Here is a 27,406-nt window from a genome sequence, read left to right as displayed (position 1 = left end):
ACACGAGGGGAGCAACCAGCTTACTTCAGTTCATTCCCAGAGTGTGAACACTTAAGCCCTTTATGTCAACTTGCCAATAGTATCAAAAGGCCCTACAGTTCCAGTCTCTTACCTTCCAAGACTTCTACTCTTTCCTTATTATGTCTTTATAAATGTCTTAAGTGTGGCATTATTAGAGTCTATCTTAACGCTATTTTGGCGGACTGATTGTAGCAGAAGCAACTGGTAGCTAAGTAAACGCTGGCATTGGCTAATTGTATCCAGAGCTAAGAAACTGAAAGCAAAGACCAGACTCCAGAGTGACCCCAGATACTAAGGCCATATCTTATAGAGTAGCATGTTTTGGGGAATGGGCTTCCTACTTCAGTTAAAAATTGTAGTTGAGGGTTGCCGTGTGCTGCTAGACAGGAGATGGCTTAGGAACAAGGGACAGCGGTGGAGTTTGTCCACCTTTAAAACTTGGTCTTCAGACTCTTGTAGTGCTTGTTACTTTTATTATTAGCAAATCTGTCTCTGAGTGTTAGCCTTGAAACACTGTGATGAAGGCTGGGATCACTGAATGTGCCAAACTTAAACCCTAATACAGTGTTTTTTTCAAAAAAATTTAAAACATAAATCCCTGTGTCAGTACCATCTAGAGGGACTTCCCTGGCGGTCCAATGGTTAAGACTCTGCACTCCCAACGCAGGGGGCCCAGCTAAGATCGCTGGTCAGGGAAGTAGATCCCGCGTGCTGCAACTAAGAATCCCGAATGTGGTGATGAAGATCCTGCATGCCACAACTAAGACCCGGCACAGCCAAATATAATAAACAAACAAACAAACCATATAGGACTCTATAACTAATGCTGCACTTTTCAGTTCTTTTTTACGGCTGCCTCTCAGAGCTCAAGCCAGTCTTAAAAGCACTGAAAATCTGGACTGGTTCCACTATACCATCTCAAACACAGAGCTGCTGTCTCTCTTTCTTCCCTATGGATCACCTTTCTGGCTGAAGTGGGGGACACTTGTTTTTTTCTTAGGACTATCAGGTTGAGTTCCCTAACACACAACTGCCCTTATCAGAGAAGAAGGGCAAAAACACCCACACATTCTGTCTCTGGTGGATTTTTCCCTTCCTATATAAGGACATACTCATCAGCCAGGTTTTTAGTAGGACATTTCTAGGAACCTTAGCCACAGTCATTCATGGACTCTTATTCTAATATTCTACTTTTAATGTGATTCTCCTGTAACTAACAACTGACTCAGTTTTCCATGCTTCAGGTTTTCAAGACACCAAGTGTGATTGGCTCATCCCATTTTTTAACATCGCTTGTCCCACCTCAGTGTGTTCAGCAAGTAGAAAACCACAAGGCACACACAGTGGGTCCTGTTGCATGGAGGTGGATTCTCTTAGGAGGGCTGTGGTCAGGCTGGCAGTGGTTAGTCCTTTAGAAAAAAGTGCCATTAGCACAAGTAAGAAAGTCCAAAGAGAAAATTGGTGTCTGAGAGAAGATTTGGAACCCTCAGGCATATTAAATTCAAGGTGCTAGCAAGGCATTCAGGTGAAAATAACAGGTACATAGTCAAAACTGCAGATACGGGGCTCTGTTCCTCAGCTACTCTAGTTGACTGCTGGGGTATGAAGAATGAAACTTCTCTTTTTTGAGAAATAGCTTCTCAAAACCCATTTATGCATGAACAACAGAGCTGGAACCTACAGGCCTGAGGCCTCTGAACTTAGTGGATTTTATGCTGTATCTCAGGGAAAGGTAACAGTGATCTGGTATCACCCAATCAGAAGAATGAAATAAATCCAAATTTCAAGTAATTTTGATGAGGCTGATGTAAGCCATCAAAGAATAACTATATCTGTGATAAACAACTATTTAGCTTACTTGCCTTTCATGATGAACTACAAAATATTATCTTTACGTAAAACTGCTTCATGGTGCAATTTCGGTTCATAGAAGATTCTGCCCACTTTGCATTGAAGCTTAAGCCAATACTGTGAAATAGATATTTGAATAACATACTCAAAACTGAAGTTTATTCACTAAGTTACGTATATTAAAGAAGGCACAGTCCCCAAACATCTGAGTTATTAATGACCTGTTCTTGTGAATTCTAGCTTCTAGCTACAGTCATAGAAAGCTGTCGCTCAGTCTCACCACGACTCTGTCTTTCCTGGCAGAAACCTCACACAGCTACTACTGGGAGCACAGTTGTGGTGTGGAACACAGCTGATTTTCCTGAAGAATTAGTGTCTGTTACTCGTAGTTTTAATTCAGCCATATTATTGACTTTTACAGGTCGGTTTAAGAATTTAGACATCATTAAGAAGTTAGGCACCATTTGTGAAGTTACTCCTGTGAGAAAATATATTCTAAATGCTAGACTTAACTGAAGAATTGTTCAGCACAGCTCAGATATAAGACTTCTGTGCACATTTAAAAGTGATTAGGTAGGGAATTCCCTGGCAGTCCAGTGGTTAGGACTATGTGCTTCCATTGCAGGGGGCACAGGTTGTTTTTTTGTTTTTTTTTTAAATTAATTAATTTATTTATTTATTTATTTTTGGCTGCGTTGGGCCTTCACTGCTGCAAGCTTTTTACTGTAATCTTCAGGAGTTATCCCGTACTTCTGCCTCAGTTGATAACGGGGAACATGAAATTATCATCTATTCTGGATTATCTTCGTTGATGCCCTTCTACTGGCAAATTATTTTTTAATTATTTTTGGCTGCATTGGATCTTCGTTGCTGCATGCGGGCTTTCTCTAGTTGCGGCGAGTGAGGCGACTCTTCATTGCAGTGCACGGGCTTCTCATTGTGGTGGCTTCTTTTGTTGCGAGTGCGGGCTCTAGGCGTGTGGGCTCAGTATTTGTGGCATGAGGGCTCAGTAGTTGTGGCTCACGGGCTCTAGAGCACAGGCTCAGTAGTTGTGGCACACAGGCTTAGTTGCTCCGTGGCAAGTGGGATCTTCCCAGACCAGGGCTCGAACCCCTGTCCCCTGCATTGACAGGTGGATTCTTAACCACTGTGCCACCAGGGAAGTCCCTACTGGCAGATTATTAAGAAATTATTTTCTTCCTCACTTTTTAGGAACTCTATTTGGTGCTTGCTGAAATAAAATGTTGCCACTGTGCACTTAGGTTTAAGGCATATGTAACCATTCATGTGATACAGGTTTTCCCATTTTTACAAATAAAAGCTAAATTTTCTTTAAAGATTTTTACTCAGATTTTTATTGTTAGAAAATTGTACCCTTATTTGATTTATCTAGTTCTTTAAAATTGGTAACACTAAATTATTTAACTGAATTATCAATTAATGTTAACTTGAAGGGACTGTTGAAAAGAGTGCCATAATGATTATAAATAAATTTGGTGTATCATACCTAAATTAAATATATGGATAAACCACATCAGTAATGACTGGTTTTTTTAAAAGGTATTTTATGGCATAGAAAAATATTTAAAGCTTTGTTTTAGCTCTGAATTGAAAGTTGTAATATAAGGGGAAAATATCTCTGATTTGTGTGAGAATTTTATTTGTTTATCTAAGGCCTAATTTCTAAGTTTTTCCTTCTTGGCCTTGTATGTTATTCTAAGATTACTTTAAGTTAGAGCTAGAGCTTATCTGGACACCACTGGTTTTAAACGTGATGTTGTTTTACAAAAGACCATTACAAAACACTATCTAATAAAAAATATCTTATGGTGATGTCCTAAAAAGGAACACTTTTGTTTGTATCTTTCTTGCCTCCAACATATAATAATATTGCTGTTGCATTTATTCTGTGTCAAATATTGTATTAAATGCACTACATACTCTTTCTCACAGCGTTCCCAACGGAGGGACTTGCATAAACAGAAGCTTAGGGGCATGAGAATCTATTACAAAAATGGCCAGCTGGGTTTCCCTGGTGGCGCAGTGGTTGAGAGTCCACCTGCCGATGCAGGGGACACGAGTTTGTGCCCCGGTCCGGGAGGATCCCACATGCCGCGGAGCGGCTGGGCCCGTGAGCCATGGCCACTGGGCCTGCGCGTCCGGAGCCTGTGCTCCGCGGCGGGAGAGGGCACAACAGTGAGAGGCCCGTGTACCGCAAAAAAAAAAAAAAAAATGGCCAGCAACTGGTATTACCAAAATGTAGGGAATGTTTCTGGAAAGTGGTAGATAAGGAAGCCAAACAGGTGGAATGAATTCAGATGATACTTTAATGGATTCAGCTGTGATTCAGAAGAGTTAGATTGCCCAAGGTTACATTGCCAGTGAATGGCTGAATCGGCACTTGAATCCAGGTATGTCTAATCCAGACCTCGAGCTCTTCTTCATTATATTGCATTTACATAATACAAATGCAATCATTTTATCAACTTCTAAACTCCTTTTACTGGAGTAAAACACTGTTTCTATGCAAAATGAAGTTCGGTGATGACAATGTCATTCTAGGCAGTATTCCCATATTAACCATAAAATTCCCATAAATAACGAATATTTTATTTGAATATAACTTTTTCTAGTTAAACAACCCAAATAGGTTTTTGGTAGACAATTGGAAAATACAACTCAAAAAAGAAGAAAGCAAAGTTACTTTAAATTTTAATACCCAGACATAAACATTGTGTATGTTTTTGAGACTTTTTTTTCTGTATACATATGTACTTATATAATATATATGTAATATCCCTTTTTCACTTAATATATCATGAACATGTTTTCATATCAAAACATGTTTTAACTGTGTTGTAATATCTATGACTGTACCATAAGTTATTTTACCATGCTTTCATTATTAAGTAACACTGTAGAGAATATCATCTCTGCATATCTCAAGAAAATAAATTTTGAAGTGAAATTATGAGTTCTAGGATTTTATACATTTTTAAGGCTTCTGGCTTTATAGAAAGAATGTACCAGTGTACATTCCCATTAAAGTATTAAGAATGTCTAATTCCTCATCTCTGATACTTACTGTAAAGTTTTCCTTCTTATAGATAGAGACACAAAATGTAACATGGTGACCAAGTTATTATCATTTTGTTTTTCAGGAGATGATTTTTCTTTGATTCAACAAGAGATATTTATGGTTAAAGAATGTAAGCATTGCAACATTGTTGCCTACTTCGGGAGCTATCTCAGGTAAAAAACACAAACGCATCTACTCTGTCTTTGTATTTCCTATTTCTTTGCTCACACACCCCCTCCCTTTCATGTAAGTGCTATTTTGTATATAAATTTTAAAAATTATTTGTCTGAAGTTCTAAAATTTCTCAGGTCTTCTTATTGTCTACTCTTTTATATTAATAATGACAGTTTCATTTATGCATTTATACCTTATCTGGCAACCTTAATGAAATACTATGAATGATTACGAGTATGTGTTTTAGCTTATAAAACTGAGCACATTCTAAACCATTTAAGGTGGGAACAAAACTGAAATTAGTATGCTTTTCTGTATCCTGAAGGGCAATTTCCTGTTGCAGTCTATCCTAAACCTGCAATGTATCCTAAACCTGTAGTGTATCCTAAACCTTTGTGTGCTAAAGAGTGACAGCCTTCAAAATATGTCAGTTGTTGAGAATTACTAACTAATATAATTTTCTTTCTCTTTCATGTTAGTCGGGAAAAACTATGGATTTGTATGGAATACTGTGGTGGCGGATCACTTCAAGATATTTACCATGGTACTGTTAATTTGACTCCACATTTTAAAACTTTGACTTTAATGACTGTTATTTGACATTTCTAGTTAACAAGGGATACTAACAGGTAGATTTACTGTTCCTCCGTCCTGCTCCTGGAGTATTGCGTAAAAGAAACCTATATTTTGTATTTTGTTGGTTATTCAGTTAAATTGCTGGAGCCTGAACTGAGAAATCGGAGAGTACTTGAACAATCCAGATTTAACTTTTCAGACGTAGTCTCTAGGAAGTCTTATGTAGTCTCTAGGGAAGTATTTTATCTACAAACAAAGCTGCCTAAACTTGCTTGTAAATTAGAATTGAAATGTGAAGGGTGACTCTCACATAAAGCAAATTACATGTCTATCTTAATAATAACTTAAGCTGCTAACTAGGAAAACAGTTTAGTTGTTGCTATAATATTTTTGTATTAAAAATATATAATTTTAAGAATTTGGAGTATTTTATTTAGCATTATGTTAATTTAGACAACTTTCTGAATTGAACTTTCCCTTATAATACTATATTAGAATGACTCTTCTCTTTTATTTTACCCCTGTTGTTGATTTTTAAAAATTATTGGTAGAAAACAGCTCTGTGCCACTTGGTTTAAAATTCTTTTCTGTGGGACTTCCCTGGTAGTCCAGTGAGTAAAACTCCATGCTCCCAGTGCAGGGGGCCCGGGTTCGATCCCTGGTTGTGGAACTAGATCCCGTATGCATGCCGAGACTAAGAAGCCCACAAGCTGCAACTAAGAAGTCCACATGCCGCGACTAAAACAAACAAAAGATCTCGCATGCTGCAGCTAAAGATAACACGTGCCACAACTGAGACCTGATGCAGCCTAAATAAATAAATAAATATTAAAAAAATAAATTATTTTCTATGATTTTATGAAGAATTATGATCTTTTATATGAAGAATTTTTATCTAATATCAATATTTATAATTTTTATCCACACTTTCACAGAATGAGAACTCAAGGATATGGATTAATAAAACTATGCAGTGGGCATTTTTAATTTTTTACTACTTACCCTTTTAAATTGAAAGAATTATTTTGAGACATTAATTTTATTTCTTTATGAAATTTCTGCTTTCCATTATTAAACCTGCTATTTATTGAATTAAATTGAATTTAAAAAGTATTCATCCCTGTAAATATACTAGATAGCATAGTAATCAAGAATAACTACACCTATAATAACTGTTAATAAAGTGGTTTCAAAACCCTTCTATTACTCCTATTTTATCAAGTTACTGTGAATCAAAATTTTATGTTCCTGAGTAGGTGTAGGGAACCAGTGATTAAAATATGTAGTAAAATATTTTCTTAAGTAAAGATTACATGTAAGTGTATCTGATTTTGATTTCACTGTCAGCAAATACCACCCCGGATTTCAAATATTCTTTCATGATATTGGAAGGCATATTTCAAAAGCCCCTAGTTGGGTACTTGCAGAAGGATTTTATATTTCATAGGGAGAGATTTGGTTTTCAGAAGTGACCTAATTGCTTTTTGGATACTTAGGTAAGGTATTGGATCAAGCTCCTTGTTTCGATAGATATAGTAAAGAATTATGCTAAGGAAATGATATCTTGACTTTTAAAAAAATAAATGATGCCTTCTAGTATATTTCAGCAGTCGATCCCTGTATGGTCCTCTAACTTGTGTATGTAACTGTAATTAATTATATATGTTTTTCTCATTTGGGGGCTTTATTGTTTAAAATATTGTTCAGGATTGAGATCATGTCCATTGCTTTGTATAGAACATCCTGTGATGTCCAGTACTGTGCTTTGCACATTATGGGTGCTTAATATTTTCACTGTCCAAAGTTGTTATGGAACAAATCTTCCATTTTTTTTTTTAACATCTTTACTGGAGTATAATTGCTTTACAAAGTTGTGTTAGTTTCTGCTGTATAACAAAGTGAATCAGCTATATGTATACATATATCCCCATATCTCCTCCCTCTTGTGTCTCCCTCCCACCCTCCCTATCCCACCCCTCTAGGTGGTCACAAAGCACCGAGCTGACCTCCCTGTGCTATGCGGCTGCTTCCCACTAGCTATCTATTTTACATTTGGTAGTGTATGTATGTCCATGCCACTCTCTCACTTCGTCCCAGCATACCCTTCCCCCTCCCTGTGTCCTCAAGTCCATTCTCTACGTCTGCCTCTTTATTCCTGTCCTGCCCCTAGGTTCTTCAGAACCATTTTTTTTTATTCCATATATATGTGTTAGCATACGATATTTGTTTTTCTCTTTCTGACTTACTTCACTCTGTATTACAGTCTCTAGGTCCATCCACATCACTACAAATAACTCAATTTCGTTTCTTTCTATGGCTGAGTAATATTCCACTTTATATATGAGCCACATCTTTATCCATTCATCTATTGATGGACATTTACATTGCTTCCGTATCCTGGCTATTGTAAATAGTGCTGAAATGAACATTGTGGTACATGTATCTTTTTAAATATGGTTTTCTTAGGGTATATGCCCAGTAATGGGATTGCTGGGTCATATGGTAGATCTATTTTTACTTTTTTAAGGAACCTCCATACTGTTCTTCATAGTGGCTCTATGAATTTACATTCCCAGCAACAGTGCAAGAGGGTTCCCTTTTCTCCACACCCTCTCCAGCATTTATTGTTTGTACATTTTTTGATGATGGCCATTCTGACTGGTGTGAGGTGATACCTCTTGGTAGCTTTAAATCTTCCATTTTTAAAGTACATTTAAAAATTTTCAACTTTACTTTTTTTTTGTTTCCTGATTATAAGAATAATATATGCTCATGAGGAGAAGTCACCCAATGATTTATACAGAAGTTTTATAATTGTTTCTCATTTTTAAAATGTTTTTAATCTGTTGTATTGAAATGTGTAACATGTGGTCTCTTTTTTTCTTTCTAGTTACAGGACCATTATCAGAATTGCAAATAGCCTATGTATGCAGAGAAACTTTACAGGTACTATGTTTGCTTATGTAGATAGAAATGCAGTTCTAGTTTCACAGTTGAAAACAATAAAATGGTGATCTGCCTAAAAGAAAAAGAGTAAACTAAATGTTTCTGTTAACCTCTGGTAATTCTGTAAGCCTAGTTATTTCTTTTGTGAATGAGTCGCAGAAATTCATTTAAGTTGATGCTGGTATACACAATGGTGATGTTTGGTTCTGCTTTGTAGTGCTTAGCCCTCAATTGCTGCAAAGCTGAGGAAAGCCACAGGTGTGAATTGTTTTTCATGAATGAATCACCAGACCTCTCAATTATAACACCTTGTCTAAGCTTTCCCTTCAAGTTTTATGGCAGTAAAAGGAATCCTTTTGCAAAAGACATGAGTTCTTTTACCATTTCTCCCAAAATGAGAGTAAAGTTGCATAACAATGACCCAGAATGTTATCTGGAAATCTTTGTTCTGTGTAATATTAATAAGTGCTATCGTTATCAGAATCCTTTTTAGAAGCTTCTAAACATCTTATTAAGTTGAGATTTCTTTACTTCCTTATTTCACATCCTGTGAGAGCTTTTAGTATGTTAAAGTAGGTTATGAATCTTCAATAGGTATATAGAGTAGGCAGCATTTCTTCCAATTTATTTTGTTAATTCCTTGAAAGATTAGTGGTTGAAAAAATTAGCAATTAATAATTTTGTTCATATACTTTAAGGCATTTAATTTAAGAAGCAAGATTAGTAGTAGGGACTGTGTTTTTTATTTTGGCAATTCACAGCTGATACTTGTTAATTGATGCTTCTATCTCTATATTTCCTAGATTGTGTAATTTGTTTAGAAGTGAAATTGGTGTTCTATAAGTTATTCTTCCATATTTTAGAAATTGGGAATTTGACCTGATTTAAGGGAAAGTTCTAGTCATTTCCAAAAGAGTTGGTTTCCACATGCTTTAAAGTTTTATTGTTAGATATATGAAAGTAAACATATATATATAAATAATTTATATTTCTGTAATATTTACATAACAAAGAAATCTGCTTTTTTTAATATCCATATAAAATAGAAACCTAATCATGCACTCAGAGCAGAAAATTGTTGACAGATTAGTGTTCTTTATGTTTTAATTTCCAAAGATCACTGCCTCTTTAAGTAATGGACAGAGTACTGGATGGAGGTAGAAAACAAAACAAAAACTTGTGTTTGCAGTCTGGCCCTGGTATATGACCATGATCTCTCATCTATGGTTGTAGTTCCCCAAGTATAAAATGAGGCTCTAGAAGGGATGACCTCCAAGATATTAGTTCCAATTTAAAAGTTCTCTTATGCTGACAAAGTTCCACATCTAATGTCTGTCAACCGGTGAATGGATAAAGAGGCATGGTTTATAAATACAGTGGAGTATTATTCAGCCACAAAAAAAGAAATCCTGTCATTTGTTACAACACAGATGAACCTGGAGGACATTATGCTAAGTGAAATGAGCCAGGCACAGAAAAACAAATATTTGTATGTAGAATCTCAGTTATATGGAAAATCTAAAAAAGTTGAACTCACAGAACAAAATCCTCAACTTCCACCTTAAGAAACTAGAAAAAGGTGATCAAACTAAAGCCAAAGTAAGCAGAGGACAGAAATAATAAAGATCACGGTGGAAATCCGTGAAATAGAAAGCAGAATAATACAAGAAAGATCAATGAAACCAAAATCTCATTCTTTAAGAAAATCAATAAAATTGATAAACCAGATTATCAGGAAAAATAAGAAGAGAAGATGCAAGGTACCAATATTTGGAATGAATGGAGGGACATTATGACAGAATCTACAAATATTAAAAGGATGACAAGGATATTCAGTAGCCAAGGAGTATTATGAACAACTTTATAGCAAAAAAGCCTGCAGTTTAGATGAAATGGAAATAGTGTCCTTGAAAGGCACAAACTATCATAGCTCAATTAGAAATCATCTGGATAGTCCTCTATCTATTCCCACAAAGAACAGTCCAAGCCAGATGATGTCATGGATAAATTCTACCAAACATTTAAGGAAGAAATAATGCCAATTCAACACAAACTCTTCTAGAAAATTGAAGAGTAGAGAATACCTCCCAGATCATCTTATGGGTCAGCATTGATCTGAAACCAAAATCAGACTTTACAAAAGAACAAAACTGTGAACTAATATCCTTCATGAACGTTTAATAGGTACAAAATTTGAAAAGGAAAATAAAAGGTTAGCAAAGGTAGTCCAACAATATTTAAAAAGGTAATACATCATAAACAAGTGAGTTTTATCCTAGAAGGCAGTGTTGATTTAACATTCAAAAATCATTTCAAGTAATTGATTATATTAGCAAACAAAAAGAGAAGCAAAACCATGTGATCATCTAAATAGACATACAGAAACGCATTTAGCTAAATCCAAGATTTATTTCTGATAAAAATTCTTACCATACTGAGAAAAGAAAGGAACTAATGCAGCCTGCTAAAGAGCACCTGTGGCAAACTTATGACTAAATCATATTTAATGGTAAAAGACTAGATTCTTTCCCACAAAGGTCAGTCAAACAAAGCAAAGATGTCTGCTTTCACCACTTCTTTTTAACATAGTACTAGGAGGTTTAGCCAGGACAAAAAGCAAAAGCAATGAAATAAAAGGCATCTAGACTAGAAAGTAAGAATTAAAACTGTCTTTATTCACAGATCACATAACCATCTTTGTAGAAAATGGAATAGAATCTACAAAGTATCTACTAAAACGAGTGAGTGAGACTAGGAAGTTTGCAAGATTCAAGATTAATATACAAAATCAATTGGATTTCCATACACTAGCAACAATCAGAAATTAAAATAAAAAGTACAATTTATAACAAAAATATGACATTCTTAGGGATATATATGACAAAGATGCATAAATAACTATATACTAAAAACTATAAAACTGCTCAGAGAAATTAAAGAAGACCTAAGTAAACTGAGAGCTTTGCTATCTGTAGTATTCCTATATTCATGGATCAGAAAGTTCAGTAAAGATACCAGTTCTCCCCCAAATTGACGTATAGATTCAACGCAGTTCCAGTCAAAATCAAAGGAAGCTTTTTTTTTTCCTTCTAGAAATTGACAAGCTGATTCTAAAATTCCTACAGAAACCCAAAGGAACTGGAATAGTCAAACAATTGTGAAAAAGAACAAAAAAATTTGAGGGCCAGCAGGAGCAATTTCAAGACTTATAAAACTACACTAACAAAGCATAGTAGTAAGCATTGGCATAAGGGTAGATAAGTAGTTCAGTGGAACAGAATAGAAAGACCAGAAGTAATTCCATGCATATATGGCTACTGATTTTTGACAAAGGAGAAAGGATAGGTTTTTCAATAAATGGGTCTGGAATAATTGAACTTATTATTATAACTTCAGACACGTTAACTTTGAACCATATACAGACACATGAACTTTGAACCACGTTTCATACCATGTGTAAAAATTAACTCAATACTAATCACTTAGATCTAAATGTAAAACCTCAAACTAGAACTTCTAGAAGAAAACATAGAAAATTTTGCAATCTTGAGTTAATAAAAGCCTTTTCGGACATAACATAAAAAGCATGATCCATAAAAGAAAAACTTGGCAAATTTGACTTGGTCAAAATTTAAAACTTCTGCTTTTCAAGACACACTGTTAAGAGAATAAAAAGACAGGCTACAGGCCAGAGGAAGATATTTGCAAAGTATAAATCTGATTAAGGACTTGTATCCAGAGTATATAAAGAACTCTCAAAACTCAATAATAGGAAAACAACCACCAAATAAACAAATGGACAAAAGATTTAAACAGATGCTTCATCAAAGAAGCTGTATAGATGGCAAATGAGGACATGGAAAAGATGCTCAATATCATTAGTTATTAGAAAAGTGTGAATTAAAACTACAGTGATGGGCTTCCCTGGTGGCGCAGTGGTTGAGACTCCGCCTGACGATGCAGGGGACACGAGTTCGTGCCCCGGTCCGGGAAGATCCCACATGCCGCGGAGCGGCTGGGCCCGTGAGCCATGGCCGCTGAGCCTGCGCGTCCGGAGCCCGTGCTCCGCACCGGGAGAGGCCACAACAGTGAGAGGCCCGCGTACCACAAAAAAAAAAAAAAAAAAAAAAAAAAACTACAGTGAGATACTACTACACACCAGTTAGAATGGCTAAAATTAAAAAGACTGACCTTTGGAAGGTTGGTGAGAATGTGGATTAACTGGAACTCTCGTACACTGCTAGGTTCAGTGTAAAATGGTACAGCTGCTTTGGAAGACAGTTTGGCAGTTGCCTAAAAGTTTAAACTTGTACCACCATCTGATCCAGCCATTATACTCCTAGGTATTTACCCAAGAGGGAAAAATCATACAAATACTTGACATAAATCTTCAAAGCAGGTTTATATATAATAGCCAAAAGCTGGAAACAACCCAGCAACCCAAATGTCTATCAACAGGTGAATAAATAAACAAATTCTGTAATATCTGTACAGTGGAATGCTACTCAGTAATAAAAAAGAATGAAATATTGATAACACATTAACAGGGAATGTCAGATTAATTATTGTGAATGAAAGAAGCCAGATAAAAAAGAATATACTGTATGATTCCATTTACATAAAACTCTAGAAAATTTTGGAAGTATTTATAGCAACAAAGTATATCAGTGTTTATATGTGGGAGGAACTTTTGGGAGTGATGAATATGTTAATTATCTTGATTGTGGTGACGGGTGTTATAGTAAAATATTTCTGATTTTTATCAGAAAATGAATTCAGAAGTCTTAAAATACAGTAAACATTGATTACTAAGAAGAAACACATCTAGGTTTTTTCCCCTCGAATAAAGGACATTCTAGTTTTTCTTATTCAATAAGATCTTTAAGTAGAAATTTAGATGTGAAGTTTGTAGTTTTGCTAATGCATACATTTTTTTTTTAAACTTCAGGGTCTTGCCTATTTGCATACTAAAGGGAAAATGCATAGAGATATCAAGGTAAGTTTATTTAACTCAATTTAAACTCAATATGTTTAAGACTCAAAAGCATAGAGAACAGAGCTGTGGTTGCCTAGGGGGAGGGGAGTGGGGGAGGGGAGGACTGAGAGTTTGGGATTAGCAGGTGCAAACTATTGTATATAGGATGGATAAACAAAGTTCTACTGTATAGCACAGGGAACTATATTCAATATCCTAAGACAAGCCATAATGGAAAAGAATATTAAAAAAAAGAATGTCTCTGTGTATAACTGAGTCACTCTGCTGTACAGCAGGGATTAGCACAACACTGTAAATCAGCTACACTTCAATAAAAGAATAATAATAAAAAATAAATTCAATATGTTTAAATTGATAATTTTATTGAAAGGAATTTTATGATGCTAATTTAATGATATTTGTATTTTTGTTTTAGGGTGCAAATATTTTATTGACAGATCATGGTGATGTAAAATTAGGTATGTTATTTCAAATTCCTAAAATTTTTTTTCAAAAAATTTTAGTATAATTTTAAATGAGAATAACATTATACAAATTTAATATTCACATGAAGAGCCACAATAATGTTCATCTTTTGACCCAGTAATTTTACTTTATTCAGTTTAAGGAAGTTAATCCTAAAGATAAAAAATCCATATTTGCTAAAGTATTAATCATAACATTATTTATAATAGGGAAAAAATGGAAACATAGGTCTAGCAGTAGAAAAACTTTTAAACTGTGATAAATCAACTTATGGAACATTATTCAGTCATCAAAATTAGTAGTTAAGAAGAATAAGAGTAAAATCCCCTAATGTGTTAAATGACAAAAATGAACTATGTGAGTCTTTAGTTTTTTATAACCATGTTTAACAGCAATAAAAGGAGTTTATACATAGAAAAAGGAACTTTTAAAAATAGCACCAAAATTCTAACCTTGATTGTGTTAGAATAAAAGCAATCCAGGTGGATTTTTTTTTCCAACTTAACTCAAGGTACTTGTAATGGAAATTTTTTTATTATCTGTGTTCTTAATAAAGTATGTTTTCATTCTAATAAAGTACCAGTAAGTTATTTTCTTTTAATGATTACGTTTTGAACTAAGCAAGAAGAGATTTAGGTATTCAATATAAATACATTTCTTTAGTATTACTATCTGAATTATTAATAATGGTATCCCTGAGTGTAAAATATAGAAATGGTGGTGGTTTTATTGAAAACCAAAATTTTCTGTTTTGTTTTTTTCCCCACCAGCTGACTTTGGTGTGGCTGCAAAAATAACAGCTACCATTGCCAAGAGAAAATCTTTCATTGGCACCCCTTATTGGTAAGATATTATTATAATTGAATTTTGTGCATTTTTATTTCTTCAAGGTTAGTGATCAGCATTGTTGCTTAGTAATAAAATTCGTGCTTGACTGGAGTCTGGACACTTGCGTGCTCCTTGACACTATCATAGGTCTGATTGGGTTAGGAAATTTTGATACACATTTCCATTGTCCAGCTTTCCCTGTGTTAAAGTGCTAATAATTCCTACTGTCCCTCAGATGCTGTGTTGAGAGGACTCATAGGTAGGAGATTTTCAAAAGAAAATTATATTACAATCTTTTGTCATTTTATTACCCTTTCTTTGGTATTGCTTGTATTTTAATCTAGGACTTCACTTTCTTGTTAAAACTCATGCATCCTACACTACCATTGGTCCTCACCAGCCACCCTACTTCTAATGCATCCTACCAATTACTAACAAAATAATCTTTCTAAAATACTGCTTTCATTAATGAAGTTAGATAATTGAAATATAATAAAAAGCCTAGTAATAAACCTTAATGTGTAAAATACTGAGTATTATAAAAAGTGACATTTAAAGTTTATGTGAAAGATTGGATTCTTTAATATACAGTGCTTGGATAATTTATTATTTGGAAAGAATTTTAGAGTAGCTCCATACTTCATACCTAACGCCAAAATAAATTGTAGATGGAACCTCAAAGAGTTATTGATCAGGGATGATATTTATACTAGATTTGATGTGTTCAGTCTTTTTATCTCATTAGCAAATTTTTATATAAAGGTTTTTTGTTTCTTTGGGGGGGCTGCGTTGGGTCTTTTTTGCTGCACGTGGGCTTTCTCTAGTTGTGGCGAGCGGGGGCTACTCATTGCAGTGCTTGGGCTTCTCATTGCTGTGGCTTCTCTTGTTGCGGAGCACAGGCTCTAGGCACACGTGCTTCAGTAGTTGTAGCATGCAGGCTCAGTAGTTGTGGCTCGTGGGCTCTAGAGCACAGGCTCAGTAGTTGTGGCGCACACACTCAGTTGCTTTGCGGCATGTGGAATCTTCCCGGACCAGGGCTCGCACCCGTGTCCCCTGCATTGGCAGGCGGACTCTTAACCACTGCACCATCAGGGAAGCCCTATATAAAGTTTTAAAACTCACATTGCTAATACTTTTTCTTTAAAAATAAAATTCACAAGTTATACAATAAAAATCCTCACTTCGAGTTTCAAAAGTTGTATATGGAAATAGTTAAATATAAAGATGAAACCAAAAGAACTATCAGTGACTGACTGCTTCAAGAGTTGAGTAAGCCTTTCTTGGCATAAAAGTATAAACCATTGCTAGATTTGTTTGATAGATTTAACTACATGAAAATTTAAGGCTTCTATATGTCTACCAGCTTAAACAAAAGTAAAAGGCAAGTAACAAATCAAAAAAGAAAATACGACAAATTAGGTTTTAATATCGTTAATATGTAAGTTCTTAACAATTCAATAAAAAGAATGTTTCTGCTAATTAGAAGCAGTTATTAAAATATATGAGATCTCAAAAAATATATATGAGATCTCATAAAATATGAAAATTGTTTCCCCCAGTGATGACCCAAACTGTACATTAAATAAACAATGATATTCTTTTCTATCAAATTAAAAAATACTTGGAATCATGGGTAATACCTATGACTATCAATAAATATTTGACAGTGAAAGTGGAAGTTAGTAGAACAGTTTTGAAGGATAATTTGACAGTAATGTTTTTCAAAAACCTTAAGCAATGTTTATGTTCTTTAGTCTCAATTCTGCTTGTTGTAATTTATCAGAGAGCCATGAATTGACATATGAAAAGCTTTATCACATTTCTTTAATAATGAAAAATTGAGAGAAAGTATGCATATGTAACAGGAATTATAAGGAAATTATGTACAGTCATTCAAGTCAATGGGATAAGTTGATGATATTAAAAATCATGTTGTAAAAGATGAATGGTCAGTGCATGACTATTGACAACAGTCCTGGTCAATTTGGCGCTCAGTTAGCCACCACTGATTCTAGTGGGCACAGGAGATGAAATCTGTATGTTTTCTCTGGATTCCAGCTCAACTTCCTTACTCTGTAATCATCTTGTTCCATGATGATCATTTTCTTCTCTTTAATCCTATACCCATTATTATGTATGTAGTACTTGCATGTAGCATTTTTGGTATAGGTGTTTTATACCCTTAACCGCACTTAAGTTGAGAGACATTGTGTTATATAAGTTTGTGTAACCTAAGTGCACATAAAAACAACTTCTACCTTGTTGATATTCAACATAAATAAAAAATAATTTAAAAATTATAAACATTCAAAAAATAAACGAGTATTTCCCCTGAGCGATATCACCTATGCTTTTATAACTTCAGATGCCATCATTATACACCATTGACTCCCAAATAGGTAACTCGAATTCAGCTACTCAGTTGACCTTCAGTCTTATATATACTCAACAGTTGTTTGATAATAGCACTACTTCAGTATCCACAAGCATTTTATACTCAAATCAATCTCTTCAGTCAGCCCCTTTCGTTCTATGCCCCCTGCCACTGCCTTTGAAAAGTCCTTTATTTTTCCCTTGTGTTTTTCAGATAGTCTTCTAACTCATCTACCTGATTCTGGTTTCACCTCTTCTCACACTATCCTTCATGTTGTCATAAGTTTTATATCATAATTAAATCTTTCATTTTTTACAGTAAAGTCTAAACTTCCTTATATAATCATTCATTATCTAGCCTCTGTCTCTGAGGTTTATTTTCCAAATACGTTCTAGACCCTCTCAAACTGTGATGAATGACCTTGTTTTATTTTTTTTCATTTTCTGTCTATCACAGCCTAATACATTTATAAAATAAACTACTAAAAAAATGATCATTTATCTGGATGAGAATACCTGCTCTCAGTTTCTGCACTTATCACAGACTGATAACAAGCTGTTTATGGCCCTATACCTGTCTGTAGATCATATATTGAGTAGCACTGTCCTATCACCTTTCCAGGTGTTCCGTGCTCTCCTGTCCCCCTGCATTTGTACTTGTTTCCTCTGACTAAAATGTCCCCTTAGCTCCCTGCTAATTCATTCTATAAATCTCTCCTCCTTTGGGAGCTTTTCTCTGACCTTCACAGAGATTTAGGTGTTCTTTTTCTTTTCCCATGTTATAAAACAAGATTCACAAGACAGAAACTAAAGTAAGACAACACAGTTTTTCCTCAGAGCAACAGTGTTCAGAGAAGGTTCAAGATTTTTAAATAATAAGTTTTAAAAGAGTGTGTGTATCTGTGTATATATGTGGTCTTATATTGTCTTTTCTAGTAAAGTTTCTTCTTTCCTAGTAAATGCCTCTCAGCCTCTTTCCCTCCAAGAAGTCTAGTGAATATAACAAAGAACAGATTTCATATCATTTTTTAAAAATAAAAATGTTATATTAATTGATTCCTTCTAGGATGGCCCCAGAAGTTGCAGCAGTAGAAAAGAATGGTGGCTACAACCAACTCTGTGATATCTGGGCAGTAGGAATAACAGCAATTGAACTTGGAGAACTTCAGCCACCTATGTTTGATCTTCATCCCATGAGGTGTTCTCAGTATTTACAATTATGCAGTTACTAGTAAGGGCTTCAGGGAGAGTGAAATACTCATAACTTGGGTATTCCAAGCTCATTTTAAAGTATGTTGAAATAGTGAAAGTGTTCTGAGGGACTTAGGGATAATCTCATCTAAAACCTGATCTCTCTTGTATTGCTACTTCTAAGACAACATAGAGTGAATCATCTATACTGTCTGAAGCGTAAAACAAATTTCCTTTAAAAATCATACTAGGATACAGCAGTTATCATTAAAAAAGTCTTTTTAAGTCTTTGTTTATTCGTCTATTAATTAAAAATGGGCTTTTTTGTCCTAAGTGGATCTATAAACAGATGATAGAATGCAAATGAGGTTTTTTTTCTATTCTCATTTGATTTTGTTTCTTTTTACTTTGTCTAGGGATAAGGAGCAGGTAGATGCTTAGTATAATCATTTATATTTTAGAGTATATTATCTCAGAAAAAAATATTTGAGAGACTGTGAAGGGGTTTTTAGAAGGAAAAAATAAATTGGGCTAAAATTTAAACTTTTAATGTAAATAGTATAAAGTTAAAAAGAAGATCAACAAAATACAGTATTCTCCTAACATATGTTAGACAGCAGGTTACTATATATTACATAGATAACTCATTCAAAGACTCTTAAGAGCAAAAGATAAATTGTTTATGAGCAAGTACCAGATACTAAAGAAACATGGAAAACTATTTAACCTCACAAGTACCTAAAGATATATAAGTTAAACGATATCTGCTTTTAGCTGAAATGCTGTTAAGTACAGGCCTTTAGGAAAATAATTTAGATGTTATTTGTTATGGGCAATAAAAATGTTGCACTGATTCCACTATTGGGAAAGTTATACTTAGGAAATAATTCAAGAAAAGAAAAAGCTAAGAATTATTCAGTTAGGGATTACAGGGAAAAATCTAAATGTCCATTCGTTGGTGAATTGTTAAGCAAATTTTTTAGCAGTTAAGGGCAGCTAATATATATATAAACCAAAGCAACATGGAAAATTGATTATTAGTGAAAAAAGCAGAACAGAATATTGCCTATTATAATTATAATAAGTTAGTAATTGGTTAATATTTAGATAAAGACTGAAAAGAAAAGCAGAACATTTTAAATAATGTCTTAAGGTGGGAGGAATCAGACTTTTTTTCTTTTAAGGTTTTCCTTTATATATGAATCATTTAATTTTTAAAAAGAGAAAATATCTTTGGTATTTAAAAAAAAAGGCTAAGGAGTTTACTTGGAAATATGGGGTTTTGTAGGAAATACTGAAATAAAACTTCCTTCTTAAATCCTCCATCCGTCTAGCCCCATAGTCCATTAAAAAAAATTGGTCAAAGGTAAGTTCATCGAGAAGGAAAGTCCTCTTGTAGGTTGATTTCTGTTCATAACAAGAGAATGTGGAAAATTATTGTCCAAAAGGGGACAGACTAGGAAGTGGGTATAATTTGCCTATTCACCCAAAATAATTGTAGAGGCTAATCTTTGGTTAAACATACAACCTAATGTTAGAGTAGCATATCATCTCTGTGTGTTACAGAATGATACACAATTATATAGACTTGTGCTTAAGATATAACACTAGTTATATATGTAATGGTATGGTAATAAAAACCTTCTCAAACATTTGGTGCTTCGCCATGTGAATAAGAGCTTGTTGGAAACTTAAAGATCCTTTCTGTAACCAGGAGAAATTTTTCATAGGGTATCCAAAATATAAAATATTAATTTCCATATTCTATACCAGTTATCATGAGTACCTACATATGTAGTAATCTTGCATAAGTTCATTATAGAATATGATTCTGATTATTAAATGTAATAATTAAAGTGTTTTGTATTGCTCTTTAACTGAAATTTTTATTCCAGGGCCCTCTTCTTAATGTCAAAAAGTAATTTTCAGCCTCCGAAACTAAAGGACAAAACAAAATGGTGAGTTATAGAATATATATAGATTTATAGCATTTTATGGCTGAAAGGGACAAAGGTTCAATTCCCTTATTTTATTTTATTTATTTATTTTTGCGGTACGCGGTCCTCCCACTGTTGTGGCCCCTCCCGCTGCGGAGCACAGGCTCTGGACGCGCAGGCTCAGCAGCCATGGCTCACGGGCCCAGCCACTCCGCGGCATGTGGGATCTTCCCAGACCGGGGCATGAACCCGTGTCCCCTGCATTGGCAGGCGGACTCTCAACCACTGCACCACCACGGAAGCCCTCCCTTATTTAAAAGTGGTGAAACTGAAACCCAGAGGCATTAAACAGTTTCCCTGAAGTTACACATCTAATTTACTTGCAGAGCTATTGCAAGGATCTAGGTTTATTTTCTGGTCAGTGTTCCTTTATAATGTACTTCTCTCATAAAACTCTGAGCATTTTATTAGTTTTTGGCAGCTTGAATAGGAGGTGTGGTGAGGAAATGATTTGAAATGAATATATTAAGATTTTGGAGATTCATATTTTGCCCTGTATTCCTTTACTCCCATTAATTACATGTTGACTTCCATGAGAAGTAATAGGAGAAGGTTTCCCAGATACAGTGACATTTAAGATCAATCCCTACTGGCTTTTCTCTCCTTCTTTCCCTAACATTCAAAAGGTTATTACTTATTTGCATCCTAATCTTTTGTTTCTCGTACAAAGTAAAGCAGTTTGCCTATTATAGTCCGTAAAAGACGTCTTCAATTAAATGGGAAAAACTGAAAATTGTTTTTCTGGTAATGTCTTTCCATACATTTAATAAAAGAAACCGTGGAAATAAAAGTTTCCAAATTCTTAAATTCAGTAATTCTTCATCTAGATTACATGGATCTCTTGGGAGACCTTGGGAAATACATGAGCCCCCAGAATTCTTTATGTGTATTCGTTTTTTCTGGTGAGACAGTCCATATCTTATTACCGATTCTAAGAGGCCTGTCCCCAGTACAAGTTCTAAACCACTTTTTTATGTTTATTAGCCTGTCTGTATGTACCTAGTATTATTTAGGAGCCAGGCCATTCTGGGGATAATGCCAGGAATGAAAGGCAAATCACACTGTAGAAGTAAAGGAGTTTATGTCCTTCTGCTAGCTGTATTCCTTTGTATTGACGTGGGTTTCTTCCTATTCGTTATTAGCCTAAGTTCCTAAACAACTGGAACTGGAGGACTTTGTGGCAGGAGTGACTGAATATTCATTCAGGAATGAATGACCGTTAGCTAAAACAGCTGCGTTTGTAGTCAGATTCCAGAACAGTCATTACCATTGGAGTACCTTTGCCAGTCTCAGGTGCCTTCTCACTCCGTGATATGTGTGCCACAAGCTACCAAACGTAATGCAGTGATTTGATTTCTCTGAAGAGAACTGCTGTGTCGTTGCTGTCATTGGTAATGATTAAGGTTATTCTCTTTGGTTCTTGCCCAGTCCCTCCTCCAGTGGAATCTCGGCAGTACCTCTCTTTGCCTTTAGTTCATAATCAAAATATGATTTCCTTAATTAATTAATTAATTTTTTGGCCGCTCAGCTTGCGGGATCTTTGTTTCCCGACCAAGGATCAAACCCAGGCCCACGGCAGTGAAAGCGCCAAGTCCTAACCACTGGACCGCCAGGGAGTTCCCAGATTCCTTTAATTTATATCTTCTTCCTTTCCCCATTTCATCAATACAGGTAGCAGGAAAACTCATCTGTTTACAAAGATCGCTCCCTCTTCTTTGACCATGTTCCTGAGAAATTCAGTGACTTTTTAAGGGTTTAAACAGTCTCTTACATTACTCACCCTACCTCATGCCACCCAACAATTTGGATATAACAAAACATTTACATACTGTATAAATTAGGCAATGAGAAAAGGTCATTTTGACTCCTAAGTCGTACCTAGAACACAAGGTTATAAACCTTATAGATGACACACCTACCCATTTCTAGTTTTTAGTGTATGTTTTAGAGATTATATATCAGTGTTCTGTTAACTTATTGCATTTTACTTAAGAGATGAAGCTGGTATATTCTCCAAGGAATATACTGTGCTTTGGGTTTAGTGTTTTGGCTTATATAGAGCTAAGAGGCCAAAGAAAAAAAATCATGTGCTTCAGTCTTTCTAACTGCTTGTAAGTTAATTTTATTTAGTAACACCAAAGAACTAATATTAGTGAAATATTTTTGTACGTGTCTCTTTTTATTTGAAGGTCATCAACATTCCATAATTTTGTCAAAATAGCACTAACCAAAAACCCCAAAAAAAGACCAACCGCTGAAAGACTTCTGACTGTAAGTCATTGAATTTATAGGAGTATTTTCTGTAGTCATGCAGTAATTAGACATATCACTGGAACAATAGTATTTAGATTTTTAATATAAAAATGTTAGTGATCTCTTACAGCAGGGGTCAGCAAACATTCTGTAATGAGCCAAATAGTATATATTTTAGGCTTTGTGGGCTATACAGTCTCTGCTGCATCTCCTCAGTTTTGCCGTGGTAGCACAAAAGCATCCATAGACAGTATACATGAAAGGTATGGCTTTAACACCCAATAAAACTTTATTTACAGAAGGAGGCAGTGCACCAGATTTTGCCCATGGACGGTAGTTTGCCAACCCCTGCCTTGGAGAAAACTCTTAAAAATGTTGCTTTCATCTAAAATTAATTGCTTTAACCACATAGCACAGGGAGATCAGCTCGGTGCTTTGTGTCCACATAGAGGGGTGGGATAGGGAGGGTGGGAGGGAGATGCAAGAGGGAGAAGATATGGGAATATATGTATATGTATAGCAGAATCACTTTGTTGTACAGCAGAATATAACACACCATTGTAAAACAATTTACTCTAATAAAGATGTTTAAAAAATAAATACATAAAATTAATTGCTTTTCTTGGCTTCTTATGTAAATTTATAGAATGCCCTTATGTGTGCATGTCTTTATAAAATACTTTTATATTAGAAAAAGTTGATGATTATAACAATCTAAGAAAACTTTATTTAAATATTATAAAATTTAATTATGTATCTTACTACATTAACATAATTTTATTGAATTAAATATATGCAAATATAAATGCTTTTTTCTTATTGTGATATGGACTGTACCTCAGTATTCATTTGCATATTATTATAATGACATGCATAAAAAATGTCATTGTTATAGCCAAGGTTGTAATTTGACAACCTAACATGGATTGGTTAACTTTAAATAGAGAAATTATTCATGTTATAAATTTACCTCACAATGGTTCTTTAGCTTTATAATATATAATTATGAATTCTCTGATTAATATTTTTACTAATACATTCTCTAATTTATTTGCATTAGTAGGCTTCCATATGCTTGTCTCTGATAGTTACTGAATGGAAAAGAACAAATAGCAATTTCTATGAGCCATAGATATAAAAGCATACTCATGAAGTTTTGTTTTGTTTTGTTTTTACTTAGCATACATTTGTAGGACAGCCAGGTCTCTCTAGGGCCCTAGCAGTTGAACTGTTGGACAAAGTGAATAATCCAGACAACCATGCACATTACACCGAAGGAGATGATGATGACTTTGAGGTAAGGAATGCTTGCAGTCTAATATTTGAAAACAAATGTTTAATGTGGCCTTAGACTTTGTTTTTAAATTCACTCTTTTAAGTTAGTTGAAATAGATTTAGTAACAAAGATTAATTAGCAGTGTAAACTACACTTGTCCTGCTCATAATTACCAATTGATACTTTTCTTAATCCTAGTTTTGGGAAGGAACTAGGATTACTGTTCTTCTTAGTATTATAACATTTTGTTTTCTTAGTTGGTTTGCCTAAAGTTATTAAGAGGTATCTACAATTAGAATCACATCTGTGCCTTTTTCCTCCCAAAATCCACAAGTGTTTCCTCCCTAGACCTCAGCTTCTGTAGTGAGAGTTTGATCTTTTCCAAGACAATACAGGTTTTTAGGAGCATTGCTTTGCACTAGGAGAACAAAAGTTTAGCCAGAGCACATGTACATATTATTTTTCACAAAAGAGACTCCTTAGAAATCCATGTGGTCATTTTTTTTTAGTTTCTCTGTTACACAGATCATTAACAGAATACAAATCATTTTTTAAATTAAGCTGAGGTTCCCATAGAAAAAGCTATATTTTCTAATACTTATTCAAAACTATTATTTCTTATGTAATTACATGTAGAGCTTTTCATAACTATGCTTGTCTTCTCTGAAAATATGTAGAATTATTTTGAATATATTTAACAACACGACTTGTAAATCAGGAATGAGGGACTTCCTGCCCATTTTTGGATACCTGTTTATGCCTCTCTATATATAGCATAAATGTATTTTTCCACTGGTATCTCTTTCTCTCTTTTATGATTCCCTTTTATTTCTGTCTCTTCATTTCTCTTTATGCCTTTATATCCCTTTATACCTCTGTCTTCAGTTCTGGTAAGACTATAGGACTAAACTTTATGTGTTATTATTTATTGAAGGAAATTTTCTACTTCAGGTACTTAAGTTTCAAATTATATCGTATAAGTATCATGATAACTATTAACATTCATTGGGTAGTCTTCATGTACCAAGTGTTAGGCTAAATAATTTCCATGTTAACTCATCTAATACTTAAAACTGTCCTTGGCAATATGTACTATTACTATCCCCATTTTACAAATAAGAAATGAAGGAGAAAGAATAGAAGTAATTTCATTTGCCCGAGATCGTATGCCTAGCAACTAGTGGAACCAGGATTTGGATCCAGGCAAACTGACTTTAGAACCTACGCTTAGTTAATATACCATCATTTCTATATATATACTTAATAGAAATTGTCATTAAACAGTCTTTACAAACTAATCATTGTCTAGTATATAACATAGTCTTGTCATGTCATAAGGTACCCAGTGAATATTTTATTGACTGTTAAGTGAACTTTAATTGAAAATATTAAATAAACCAGCCATACATAGATTTCTTTTTACTTAAACCATCATTTGCAGACTTGTAATAATAAGATTTTAATCTCTTAAAAACTCAAAATTGTTCAAATTGTTTTAGTTTAAATGAAGCATTAGATATTACTTGATTCCTCAATTAGTGTTTCACTGGTTATGTAAATAACCAAACTCCTCTTTCATTCCCCACACAATTTTGCCAGGCTTCCTAAATCCACTCTTACATTTGGAATTCTCTATTTCTGTTTAATGATATCACCATAATTTTTAGTCCTTGAAATGCAAAACCTTGTTCCAGGCAGTTGGAGACACAATAGTGGGTGAGATTGACATGATCCCAATCTTCAAAGAACTTACAGAATGGTCTCAAAGGAAACTTAGAAATACCAACAAATAATTTACAAGTGTGATAACTGTTACAAAAAGGGAAAGACAGGGTGCTATGCAGGCATATTTTAGGGACAGGAAAGGACTCACTGTAGAAACAATATGTAAGATGAAAGCCTGAAGGATAAATAGTAATTAAAAGAAAAGACCAGTCAGAAGTGTTCTGAGCAAAAGGAAGAATAACATGTTTGAAAGCCCTAGTGATAAGAGAGAGTGTGGTATACTTGAGGAATTAAAGAAAAGTAAGTCTGTTAGAGCAGAAAACAAGGAAGGAATTTGGTGGGAGATTAGGTCAAAAAGCTAGACATTTCAAATGAAAAAAAATGGGGGCTTTAAGGGCAGTAGAAACCATTAAAGGGTAAGGGAGTGATGTAATCAGATGTGCATTTTTTTTCCTTTAAAGATCTCTGACTTCAGAGTGGTGTTTTCATTCCTAAAGTCCTCTTAAGAGACTGTTGAAGTTATCCAGGATATAGATACTGATGTTTTGTAATAGGATGGTAGGGAAAAGATGGAAAAAGTGAACTAATTAAAGAATTATATGAGAGAGTTGGTGATTGGATGTAGAAATGAGGGAGGGGCATGATAAAAGGGTTACTCCCAGATTTTGACTTGAACAGCTGGGTGGATATAAAAGTGCCACTTGTTGAGATAGAAATACTAAAGATCAGATTTGGGAAGAAAGGTGAGTTCAGTTTTGTATATGGTGATTTTAATGTTGCACCAGATTTCCAAATGGAGAAGTCTTATTAGGAGTTAGATATGTGGTTATAGCTTGGGGAGAAAAGTTTGGACTAGAGATATAAATTAGAGAGTTATTAGATATAATGGTTGTAGTTGATACCTTAAAGAGTAAATGTGATCATCCAAGGGAAGCATGTAGAATGAGAAGAAGGCCTAGGACGGCTTTTGGGGGAAATTCCTCCCCAAAATTAAAAAATCTGGTACCCAAAGAGGAATGGCAAAGGATTAATAAAGAACATTAAAAGACAGTAGGAAAGTTTCAACAAGAATACTGCCTAGAAGTTACATTAAAGAAATCTTTAGATTTAGGTGTTGGTGTTTGATTACTTTAAAGGGATAATTTGGGACTTCCCTGGTGGTCCAGTGATTAAGAATCCACCTTCCAATGTGGGAGACATGGGTTCCATCCCTGGTCGGGGAACTAAGATCCCACATGCCGCAAGGCAACTAAACCCGCATGCCACAACTGCTGAACCTGTGCACTTTAGAGTCCGTGTGCCACAATTAGAGAACCTATGTGCTCCAGAGCCTGGGCGCCACAACTAGGTAGAAGCCTGAGTGCTGCAACGAAAGAATGCACGTGCTGCAATGAAGATCCAGCGTGCCGCAGCTAAGACCCAACGCAGCCAAATAATAAATAATTATTTTTAAAAAAGGATAATATAAAAATACTAGAGGTAAAGCTAGGGTGGAGTGGTTTGAAAAATAAATTTATTTATGAAATTCAGTTGTGAAAGAGGGGGATAAGATAGAGCAGTAGTTGGAGGAAAATGAGTTGACAGTGGATTTGTCTGTCTTCTGTCTCTCTATTTTTTGGCTATTGATTGATTGATTTTTTTTTCATATGGGGCAA

At 34.6% G+C, this 27,406-nt stretch overlaps 1 protein-coding gene across 4 annotated transcripts in view; it reads left to right on the top strand.

Annotated features, from left to right (window-relative positions):
• MAP4K5 (mitogen-activated protein kinase kinase kinase kinase 5) overlaps positions 1-27,406 on the top strand; it is a 141,185-nt gene that overhangs the window by 54,467 nt on the left and 59,312 nt on the right. For all 4 annotated transcript variants that reach the window (XM_027111192.1, XM_027111191.1, XM_027111190.1 and 1 more), the window contains exons 4-13: positions 5,034-5,124; positions 5,605-5,669; positions 8,592-8,647; positions 13,596-13,643; positions 14,059-14,101; positions 14,879-14,951; positions 18,376-18,507; positions 20,396-20,458; positions 22,687-22,768; positions 23,931-24,047. In XM_027111192.1, the coding sequence (XP_026966993.1) occupies positions 5,034-5,124; positions 5,605-5,669; positions 8,592-8,647; positions 13,596-13,643; positions 14,059-14,101; positions 14,879-14,951; positions 18,376-18,507; positions 20,396-20,458; positions 22,687-22,768; positions 23,931-24,047 (770 nt within the window). The remainder of the gene's footprint in view (positions 1-5,033; positions 5,125-5,604; positions 5,670-8,591; positions 8,648-13,595; positions 13,644-14,058; positions 14,102-14,878; positions 14,952-18,375; positions 18,508-20,395; positions 20,459-22,686; positions 22,769-23,930; positions 24,048-27,406) is intronic.

This window comes from Aethalodelphis obliquidens, unplaced genomic scaffold (genome assembly GCF_003676395.1).
Source record: "Aethalodelphis obliquidens isolate GAN/ISIS:26980383/991018 unplaced genomic scaffold, ASM367639v1 scaffold10, whole genome shotgun sequence".
Classification (NCBI taxonomy): Eukaryota; Metazoa; Chordata; class Mammalia; order Artiodactyla; family Delphinidae; genus Aethalodelphis; species Aethalodelphis obliquidens.
This window is presented reverse-complemented; position numbering and strand designations above follow the sequence as displayed.